Consider the following 11,692-nt stretch of genomic DNA (forward strand, 5'->3'; position numbering starts at 1 on the left):
CTTTTCCGTGCCATGTTTAATTAACTCACGTACTTAAAAGGAAACTTTTTTGAAACCCTGCAGAGTAAGATAAATAAAATAAAATAAAAAGAGTTCCAAACTTAAACAAATTAAATGGCACCCCAAATTTAATATCAGGAGAAGGTTCATATTTTTCCCTAACATAATATCTATGTCATAAAGTATAAAGTATAAAGTAGGTAGTAAAATGATAATGAGCGTTTTATTTAGAAGATGAACCGCGTGAGTTAATATATTGATCTTACTAGTGTTTTTATATATGATCTTACTATGTCGGACTTAAGTATTAGATTAGACATCGTTATGATTAGTGCCTCCTTATAAAAAATACTGAATAATTTAGTATTTTATTTGATAAAAAAATGCCAAACTAATTAATGCTCCATCCTAAACTCTACTTTATAAGTCTTGATTTTTTTTTTTTAAGAATAAATTTAATTAGATATGATGAAGATAAAAAAAAAATATTTAGTTACTAAACCAGTTCACGAGGATTTTCTAAACTCAAAATAAACAACCGGCAAATATTGACACCTTTCTAATATTAAGTTTAGGATGAAGTTTATTTATAATAAATAAGATTTATGGTACTTAGTATAGTTAAAAACACAATAAAAATACTCTTTCGGGCTTGCATGTGGATGTGTGGGTTGGTGCATTTAAGCATGGCATGTTGGTGCATTTACGTCATGCAGGTGAGCATGTGATCGATCTGGATGTTTGTTGCAAGCGCGATGGCCGGAGAGACATACATACGTAACAGTAGCATAGCGACATGTATGTATGTCTCTATGTCATGGTAAAATGTAGTCATGTATATGTGACATCTAGGTGCAAGTGGTTCATCACTAACTAACCATCTTCCAAATAAAAACTTTTACTTAAAAATAAATAAATAAATAAATTCGAAATCTAATAGTGAGCATGATCGCATCTTCCAATACAGTATGATGCATGGTCAAGTGTTGTCAGTCAAATCAAACGCAACTTGAGACAATTGGGCATTCCACTCTCACGTACATCTATCTCATGAATAGATTTGAGACTAATCACCACAATATGCCAATGGGAAATAACTTATCCAATTTTTATTATTTTATATACATGAGACTACTCAAGCAGGATGAGATTGAGGCCAGATTGATCGATGTGATGTCTATTGTTTTCCGATTGGTATGAATCCATCCATTCACTAGACTTTTCTCTCTTTGGTGCGTGCAGTGCCTAACACTACTAGATTTTTATTTGTATTGATTGGATTCTTTATATGATGTTAATCTATTGATATAGTTACAGTTTATTTCAGTGGCATCGACCACACTCTCATGACTACAAGAAGTTTTTAATGAACACTATAAGTAATATAATTAGAGGGATAGAGTTACAAATTTATTTATTTTACTAGTTTTTAATTTTATTGTAATTTTGAAGAATAGAATAATAGTAATCGGTCCGCTAGAATTTTTCTTCTCTTTTTCTTTCTCTTTCTCTTTCTCTTTGCTGGGAGTTAATTTAATTTTACTTATATAAATTCTATTTTAAATTTTTTAAGTTCATTTAAGTTAGTTATCCTTTAGATATAAATGATTGTTTACCTGCCCCAATTCACTTTAGATTTTTTTTTTTATTATTATGAAATACCACTACTTATTTTAGAATAATAACTAAGCATCGTAATAATCTCATTCTAAGAAATAAATATTATTCATCAAAATTACATATCATACGATATACTAATCAAATTACTAATTTATTCTTAATATTTATCCCATCAACCTACTTAATATTAAATCAAAGAGTACTCATAGTAATTTATAAAAAAAATATTTTTATTCATTTACTTTATATCATATCAAATATAATTATAACATCCTTATTTTAAAATATAAGTAAATATAAAAATAGTTATTTTTTAAATAAATACTTTATTTTAAGAATAATTTATTCAAAAATAAGAAAAAGTAAACAAGGCCAAATAAATTTTAAGCGCTAGACAGGAGATAATATTACCAACAAATGAATTCCTATTCACTTATTCACTTATCGTGTCCTACTAAATTGTTGGATGATATAAAATCGCTTGTCCAATTACCAACTCTTTTTGATATTATCTACATGCTTACATGAATCCATATGGAAGTGAGCCACTTAAATCAAATAAATAACAGACCTATGCGAATATAATATTTAATTAAAGTGCGCAAAAAATTCGACGAGCTAGCTCATAATGATATGAATCTATATCTATCTACTTAGCAGATCTACCTCATCTGAATCCAAAGGCAAAGAAAAGAAGAACAAAAGAAAAACATTCTATCTCTCTCTCTCTCTCTCTCTCTCTCTATCTATCTATCTCTCTCTCCCTAATAAATGATGTCACCTTTCACACGGCAAGAAAGATTCCCAACTCAGATGCTTTAAATAGTAGTATGATGGTTCGTTCGGTCGACCAAACTCTCTCTCTCTCTCTCTATCTTTCTCTTGAAAGGACTGTCTGTGTGATGTGATCCCATGCATATATAACGATGGGAAAATAAAGCCGTACACACCCAAATCACACACCCTCGTCCCCCACCCCCTCTGCTTGCTTGTTTGAGTTGTTGACGAAATTAGACATGTTATTCGATTTTTATTTATCAAAATAATCTTCACTCTAAACTTAATCTTAAACTGATTTTATTTTACTGCATCTCTATATAAAATACTAAACCGGTGAAACGCTGAACAAGAAAGATGTAAGTAGAAATATTAAAAAAAACTATAATTTTATGCTTGGTTATCTATTTTAATTATAAAATATTATATTTAGTAGTTGTTTGTAACTAACAGAAGATCGTCGCTCTTCTAAATTTCAAATGCGTAAACTCGTGGAGAAAAATAGAACATACAAATATTAAACTTATTAGTATTTTGTCACCGAGTTATTTTGTTATTAAGTTTGAGATGCAGTAGAAAATATATGTATGTATATAGATATAAAGAGGCTTGTTTGGTAAAGAAACTGTGGTTGTTTGGTTGCTTGCTTCAGCAGTTCACCTCCACCTCCACCTCCACCTCCACCTCCACCTCCATCTCCACCTCCTCCCTGGTGCGCGATGGGATTGGGTTCCGCAGTTTCTGCTCCACCGTACGTTTAGCTTCAGGGAAATAATTATTAAAAGCCTGCGCGTATTTATTATTCCTCCCATCTGCTCTCTCCTCTGCTGCTTATGATTTATTGCCCCAAAATAGCAAGAGAGACTCTCTTGCGTTTCTTCTTCTTCTTCTTCTTCTTCTTCTTCTCTCTCTCTCTCTCTGTGGTGGTGATGAGGAGCATGCCTTCGGATGTGTGATTTGTCAGAGTCCCCCACGAGGAGACATACAAATCGAAATGGGGAAGTCAAGATGAATTAATGGGTATTTAAAGGCAGCTTAAATGACCCTTTATTGTTATCTCATTACTATTTAACGAGAAAACAAAAGAACACTACATTGTTATGTTATGAGCACAAAAAAAAATCATAATTTATCCGTGTAAAGATGTGTTTGATTGACGAGGAGTGGAAGTAAAAAAAAAAAGGTGTAAAGTAATTCTGTTTTTGGTAAAATATATAAGTAAGTAATCATTGTAATTAAATAATAGCATTCTTCTATATAAAAAGGTGTAAAGTATAATATGAAGGGTATAATTTAAAAGAAAATATATACGTAAATAAAAATAGTTGAGGTTTATATGCAAAGAAACTCGCTAGATAGTGTCAACTTAGAGATTATAAGTAATTATGTGTCATAGGACTTAAATTTTCAATGTTTCTATTATATTTTAAAGTATATTAACCATCGTATACGAAGGGCACCGAAGAAGAGCTCTTTAGTTAATACAATTCCTTTTTAATTTAAGAAAAGAAAAACGAAGGATAAAGAGTGACCTCAAGTGTAGGATTCTCAAGCATTCAACTAATATCTTTTTATGGATGGATGGATGGATGGATGGAGAGGGAGAGAGAAAGAGAAAGAGAGAGAGGACTCGGGAGTTTCTCGAGTCAATCCATTGTAAGTATTGCACACCTCACCATGCCCGAAATAACCCCAAAACTCGCAATTACTGCCCCCACCCTCGTTTTCCAATCAAACGCCCTTTTCGTGCATGCCTTCTTGACTTCCAAAATCCCCCAACCCTCCCTCCTATTTATTCTTGCAACAACCTCTTCCCATTAGAATAATCCCACACTTATGGCTCTTCTCACCCTCTTCCCATTTATTGCCCCCCCGCTCCTGTGCAAGCGAACGAGGACCCAAGCTTCTCAGCACTCCTCTACTAGATAGATAAAAATAAAAATAAAATTAGAAAACCAAGCAGGAAAAAAAGGTGGCAGAGAGATAGCTAGATAGATAGATAGATAAAGATAAAAGCCTCATTCAGACCTTCATATGACTGTGTGAGAGTCACAAGAAGCTAGAGAACCCAAAACCGACAACCTCTCTTACCTTTCTTCTTGCCTAAGAACACTTTGGGAGAATCTTTTGTTATAAGAGATTTTTAGATAATTGTCTAGTTTTCTAGGTAAGTCTTTATCTTTCATATTTCGGTTGGTTTAAAGGAAGAAGTAACAAGGGACCTTTGTTGCTTGTGAAATTTCTTTTCTTTTTTTTCCATGCCCCTTTTCTAGTTGTTGCCTATTGTGAAGCTCAATCCCTAGGGTTTGCTGTTTATCTCTAGTTCTCTCTCTCTCTCTCTCTCTTCCCGTCTCTCTAGAAAGACCGTCTATATATTTCTCCTCTGCAAACTGAAAAGTTCTCTCCTTTTTCCTCCCTGTGATTGTAGTACTAATAAAGCACCAGCAGATGGGTCTTTCTTTGTCTTTCTTGCTTGGCGTACGAGGGAATTCTCAGTGTACTTTTGAGCAGTGGGCATCAGTGTTTGGGTTTTAATGCAGGTTTAAGAGAGTACAACTCTTTTCCACTCCTCGCCTTTTGCTTCATCCCCCTTCACTTTTACTCTCCTTTCAATTCCTCTTGTAGCTTAGCGTTTGATTTCTTTGACTGTGATAAATTAAATTTTGCACACAGGGGTAGGTGGAAGGTATTATAAGAGAGGGAGGTCCCAGTAACAGAAGGTAGAAGACGTTGGATTCATTAGGAGAAAGATATCTCACAAAGAGCTCTCTTTTTCTATCTATCTATCTACAGTATCCATATTGACTCTCCTGGGTGATCTCATACACCACCACTGCCATCATCATAATCGTATCAAAAGACCATCATGGCTTCATCAAACAGGCACTGGCCTAGCCTATTCAAGTCAAAGCCTTGCAACACCCACCACCAATGGCAGCATGACATCAACTCATCATCTCTTTTATCAGGCGGTTACCAGAAGACCTCTTACACATCAGGTATGCATGCCTTCATAATTACATCGGTAGCCTTTTTCACCTCTTCTTAGGGCAAAGCTTTCTTTCCACTGTTTGATTCCTAGAAGTGCATATATACATATATGTATGTGTATCCAAGTAGGGTTAGGGTTTTTTGCACGGTTCAAGGAGAAGTGAGACTATATCATGGGTAGCAGGGTGCGAGGAACGCAGCCCGGAGCCGAAGCCCAGGTGGAATCCGAAGCCGGAGCAAATCCGGATACTGGAGGCCATCTTCAACTCAGGCATGGTGAATCCGCCGCGCGACGAGATCAGAAAGATCCGAGCGCAGCTCCAAGAGTACGGCCAGGTAGGCGACGCAAACGTCTTCTACTGGTTTCAGAACCGCAAGTCGCGGAGCAAGCATAAGCATAGACACCTTCAATCCAGCCGATCTCACTCTCGCTCCGCCGCCGCCACCGCTGCCACTATTACCTCCACTGCGACTGTGACATCGCCGGTCAATTCTACCAATCCAACTTCATCAACCTCATCAACCTCCGATCGTTCAACGGGGTCCGATAAGCCCCTGACGTCGATAGGCGATGCGTTCACTGGCTGCGTCATGGACACGTCAACTTTGCCGACGGCTCCTGTGAGCCCAATGTACTTCCTTGGGGGGATTGGTGGGGGTGATCAACCTTTCTATAACCATAACCCAAACGGATACTCCTTCTCGGCGGCGCCCGACTTGTCGGTGATCCCCGCGGTACCCGAGCAACCGAACGGAGTTTGTTTAGGTCTCTGGAGTGAGCTCATGGGGCAAGAAGGATGCAAGAGTGGAGAAGATGACACCAAGTTTAAGATGCAACTACATCATGGCTATGGTGTTGCTGCTCATCCTACTGCTACTGCAACTGCAACTAATGCTACTGCTGCTGTTGGTGATGGTGGTGCAACAACAGTAGGTCCTGCTACCTCAGCTGCCACTGTTGCTGGTCCTATCAATGAGATCCAAGGTATGTGGCATCCAAATTCTTATCATATATTTATATGTTCTATATATCTTGATTTGTAACATTGAATGTGATGGTTCTCACTTGTCTATCTAGTTTCTCTCATGCATCTATCTCATCATGGTCATGTCTAGTGATGCTTGCACTCATTACTTCGAAATTTGTTTTTACCCACATGTGGGTCTAAATGCCCAGGCTTATTTCCTCCCAAAATTGGGTGTAATTGAATGATCCTGAATGATTGTCTTGTTTGTGTTAGCTTTACATGTGGTCCTCCTCACATTTAATATTATAAATATATATAGACAGATATATTCTTGTTGTATATCCTAAGTTAGGCATCAAAATTAAAATGCTACGTGATAGTAGAAGGATAATTAATAAGAAGTAAGTTATGGGGGGGGGGGGGGGGGGGGGGGGGGGATTAGGTCAATAGGGAACTCCTCGTAAATCGTGCTGTTTAGTCATGTCATATGGAGATTCTCGAGGGCGTACGTTGTTGAATAGATTGAGAAGATGGTAAGGTGAGATCAATTAAATTTATCTTCTACTCCCCCACCTATGAGTCTTCCTTCCCATTAGTGCGCTCTTTACCTACATTATAGATATATATCTTTGGACGTGTGCATGTCATTAGAAAAGACTCTTAATTAATATACGATCGAGTGTATACTAATTCATAGGTTGTTACACTAATCATGCATGCAATTATGCCACTGCCATGCATGCTTCACCTGCTCATACTTCTAGTTAACAATTACTCAAAGATGTTAATTAACATTTGGATCAGGATTAGGGATGGCTAGTGGTGGTGCGGCGAGGTTGGCGGTGTTCATCAACGAGGTGGCGTTCGAGGTCGGAGCCGGCCCTCTTAATCTGCGGGCGGCGTTCGGGGAGGAAGCCGTCCTTCTCCACTCCTCCGGCCACCCGGTGCTCACCGATGAGTTCGGCGTCACCCTCCACTCTCTGCAGCACGGAGCTTCCTACTACCTGGTCCTCTCTCACCCTCACTGTATTTATTAATTGTTCAGCAATCTATATATCATCAAGTAATTAATTAATTTAGATTGGTTTCATAGATGCAGGTCTAATTAAGGATCCAAAATAGCGAGGAATTGAGGAGAAAGATGCAGAAGTGCTGCTGATGTGCTGTCATGATTTAATTTAAAGTTTCTTCTATCTCTATATCTATATATAGATATCATGCATGTTGTATGGTGCTTATGGACAATATAAGCTTGTTTGTCTAAGTTGAGTTATATAAATTAACTATCAAGTTCTCTAATTAATATTGTAATTAACTGCTCATCTACGAGACTTCCTGCATTGCTTAATTGCACTTTGCGTTACAGTGGCAACATTACCTATTAAATATACTTTAGTCTACATTAATTTAAGGAAACTTTAGATATTTACGTTACGCCGTTACGGATGGATCGATTCTTGTTCCATTAAATTTTGGGTTGCCGTTACGGGAAGACCATTTCTACAAACACGAGCAGGTGAGCAGAGCTAAACTACTACTACTACTACTACTACTGCAGCAGTAGGTAGACAAAGAGGAGGTTTTTGACCGACAAGAAGAGTCGTCAAAAGGATAAGTTTGTCGTCAAAAAGAGAGGTTTTAATGTGGGCCACCACGTAGGATCACGACATCACACGTCTTAGGCCTGGCCCGGGTCTTGTCTCTTTAAATGCTACTCTTTGGTTAGATCTTTCGGAAACTTTTCTCAAAAATAACACCTATTATATCTTATCTTATTACCATTACTGCCCGATCAGGTAAGCGATAATCATTTGACTATTAGTATTTTTACTTTTATCATCTCAAAATAGAAAATGTTACAGTACTTCTTATGACTGGAATAGATTAACTCACATAAAGCTATTGCATTCATTACTGAATACATAAGCTCGTTTAGTTCTTTCCTATACTTAAGTTGAATATAAGTTATCAAAGCATACACGTATCGCAAACTAATATCAGTACTATATATATATATATATATATATATTTTGGCGACTCATAAGTCAAACAATAAATAGCTAGGTGTTAGTGATAATAAAAGTAAACTGCGAAGCATTTTTCATATATTTTCCTACATCATTTGTCTGCTTTATTATTCTAGATATGAAAACTGCAGACGGCTACTTGCATCCATTTTTAATCTGCTAATTAATATTTAATCACTCATTACTTCTACGTTTACACTTGAGATACGTGGAGATGGAGAGCAAGTAAATGGGCCGGCATGTTGTTCCTCCCTCTTCCAGGGCCACAGACACACAAAACCATTCATATAATCATATATTATCTTTTGCTTCTACTTATAAGAAATTTTGATGTTTTAAATAATTAATTTGAAAGTTACGTGTGCACACAGGATGCTTGAATTTGGAGAAATCTTATCCGAGTTTGACCTGATCTAAATTCATAATTTTGACCAAGTAAAATGAACGTGTTCTATTGACTCTATTCATTAGTAGGTATGTGACCGAGTCCAAGTTAATCATAACAGGGAATAAACATAGCCGTCTACGTTATTGACGGCTGAGGACGTTCACGTTTTCTTCTTCTTTTTGTGTTTTATTTTTGCATATCAATACCTACATTTTTTCTTTATAGGTAAAGAAGTTTCTGTCTTTTTGCAAATAAATCTAAAAGAGAGGGTTTAATTTGAAGTATTGAAAAGGACGGTAGTCTTTTGCAATTGATCCAATTGTAGGGGGGTGATATGCAAAATAAACTCCCTCCTACTCTATTCGTGAATGCCCAGTCCTCGAGAAGACGACGACCCAGTTCTCTGAGTTTTCTTCTTGAAAGCAAACGGGTAGGTGATCCACTTCTCCTCTATCGTAGGAGAGAGAGAGAGAGAGAGAGAGAGAGAGAGAGAGAGAGAGAGAGAGAGAGAGAGAGAGAGAGAGAGAGAGAGAGAGGCGGCGGCGGAGAAGGAGAAGGAAGCATGGCGTATAGAGCCGACGATGACTACGATTACCTCTTCAAAGTGGTATTGATCGGTGACTCGGGTGTGGGGAAATCCAACCTCCTCTCGCGGTTCACGCGGGACGAGTTTAGCCTCGAGACGAAATCCACCATCGGCGTCGAATTCGCTACCAGAAGTATCCACGTCGATGATAAGGTCGTCAAGGCCCAGATTTGGGACACCGCCGGCCAAGAAAGGTACCGTCCTTCTCTTGATTTTGTATTCGGATAAGGTTTTGGATGCTAGAGTTTTTCATCTATTGTTTAATCGGTGATTAATTGGAGATGCAGGGTTTAGGAGATCACATTTGTTATCACAAATTTGAACGATTCATCAAGTTCACATTTTTTATGTGAAGAGATTAGAGATCGTAGAATTGTTGTTTGGTTCCTTTTCATTAAAATTTAGAGGCCGATATGATGATCCAATGCCTTCTTTTGCATTCTTGGAGCAGGACAATTGCAATATCCTCCTTTTTATCTTCCCTGCTACAATCATGCACTAGCTTTTGTTCCTTATTGAAAACAACCAGACGGGCAAAAGATTAGCTTACATAATCTTCATGGCTAGTTTTGTTCAATCATTATTGCAACTTTTCTATTCGTACTAACTTTTAATTTTTCCATAATTGCTCTGATATTGGTGATAGAGTAGCACCTTTTCCACTCTGTGTCATTTGAGCGATATATTAGAATTTGGTATTGGATGGTTTCGGTGGCTAGAAAGTAAGAACAAGCTAGTGAATGGTTCTATTTATAGTCTTTGTTAAGGTTCCCTTTTATGACGCTATAAGAATGCTGATCTTTTATATTGTTCTTTATGTTAGAGTTTGATCGTCATCATTAATAGCCTATACATTGGACGAGTTTATCCTATATATGGAAATTAATGTTTTCGTATATGCATCAATTTCTTATGATGCTGAGATAGCATAGCAACTTGATGCTTTGTTATTATGTTGTCAAATTTGCCTCTTAAGTACTCAAGGAGCTGCTTAAATTGCTAGTCACTTTTAACCACTTAAGGCATGGTGGACCACGGAAGCGTAGTAGATCATTTTGGAAAGATGGGCATTTTCCCTTCGTGATATTAGATGCTCCTGAACTGACAAAATGAACTAGTGATCCATCTTATGTCTCATTGCTTCAATCTTTTAGATGTCCTTGAGGATATTTTACAAGATTTAACTAGCCCAATATTCGGATTTTATTATCCATGCCTCTTCCTCGTTCCCCATTTCTTTTAAAAATATCATGGAACGAATGGTTTTAAGTAATACATTCGGGTTTTACTCATGTTTCCTGTTCTGTAGAGTAAGAGTAAGACAATTATAAGCATTGTGACAGGTCTTTTTATTATTAAGATTGTTGATCCATGCAACTCAATACATGTATACTTATGGGTCCATATCAGGATACCTATATATTTGTCAGATAATATCAGGAGAAAATGTGTTCACATGAAGTTTTAGATATATCTGGTTTATATATTTCAGTTATATCTTTGGAATTATCCTGTTGGTTATATATATAACAAGTCCTATATATATATGGGCGCTACTTGTGATCTAAAAATTTCTGTCCTTGTTCCGCAATTGTTAAATTGGTTTCTGATGTGTAATTCTTGTTAGGTACCGAGCAATCACAAGTGCATATTATCGAGGAGCTCATGGCGCACTTGTTGTCTATGATGTTACTCGGCACATCACATTTGAGAACATGGAAAGGTGGTTGAAGGAGCTTAGGGATCACACAGATGCCAACATTGTTATCATGCTTGTTGGGAACAAGGCAGACTTGCGCCACCTTAGGGCTGTCTCTGCCGAGGATGCGAAGGCTTTTGCTGAAAGGGAGAGAATCTTCTTCATGGAAACATCTGCTCTGGAATCATTGAATGTAGAAAATTCCTTCACCGAAGTGCTTAGCCAAATTTATCATGTGGTAAGCAGGAAAGGACTTGACATCGGTGATGACCCAGCTGCTCCATCAAGAGGGCAGACAATCGATATAACAACCAAGGATGATGTGCCTGCCGTGAAGAAAGATGGTTGCTGCTCTGGGTAGCTTAAGTTATTGAGCTCATGATCATACAAAATCCATTTCCATCTGTGCCATTCCATAACTGTCAAAATACAGCTTATACAGTCTGAGATGAGAAAAAGATTGTAAGGTTTTAAAATATGGGTCATGTTTTTGTTACTGTAAACACTATATTTTGTTTCTTTGTTGAATTATTGCACAAACTCTGATGCAACCATTGTACTTAATACAATGTATCCCATTGTTTTTTATTGCTTATTAATTATTTTGCTAGATAACTGCTTGGTTCTTTTCTTTGG

At 37.1% G+C, this 11,692-nt stretch overlaps 2 protein-coding genes across 4 annotated transcripts; both read left to right on the forward strand.

The window, feature by feature from the left end:
- Positions 1 to 5,150: 5,150 nt before the first annotated feature.
- Positions 5,151 to 7,639, forward strand: LOC140771088 (WUSCHEL-related homeobox 9-like). Of its 3 annotated transcripts, none has more exons than XM_073112477.1 (4): positions 5,151 to 5,396; positions 5,573 to 6,373; positions 7,161 to 7,363; positions 7,450 to 7,639. In XM_073112477.1, exons 1-4 carry the CDS (start codon positions 5,264 to 5,266, stop codon positions 7,459 to 7,461), a joined length of 1,149 nt encoding a protein of 382 aa, XP_072968578.1. In that variant the 5' UTR covers positions 5,151 to 5,263; the 3' UTR covers positions 7,462 to 7,639. The 3 variants fall into 3 exon arrangements, with proteins under 3 accessions (XP_072968578.1, XP_072968579.1, XP_072968580.1); XM_073112478.1 differs by having other exon boundaries at positions 7,456 to 7,639; XM_073112479.1 differs by having other exon boundaries at positions 7,167 to 7,363.
- A 1,513-nt stretch (positions 7,640 to 9,152) lies between these two features.
- Positions 9,153 to 11,671, forward strand: LOC140769451 (ras-related protein RABA1f). Its single transcript, XM_073110129.1, has 2 exons — positions 9,153 to 9,551; positions 10,985 to 11,671. The coding sequence occupies exons 1-2, from the start codon at positions 9,334 to 9,336 to the stop codon at positions 11,415 to 11,417; spliced, it is 651 nt and encodes a 216-aa protein (XP_072966230.1). The 5' UTR covers positions 9,153 to 9,333; the 3' UTR covers positions 11,418 to 11,671.
- Positions 11,672 to 11,692: the final 21 nt, after the last annotated feature.

This window comes from Typha angustifolia, chromosome 11 (assembly GCF_048772165.1).
Source record: "Typha angustifolia cultivar Huaian chromosome 11, ASM4877216v1, whole genome shotgun sequence".
Classification (NCBI taxonomy): domain Eukaryota; kingdom Viridiplantae; phylum Streptophyta; class Magnoliopsida; order Poales; family Typhaceae; genus Typha; species Typha angustifolia.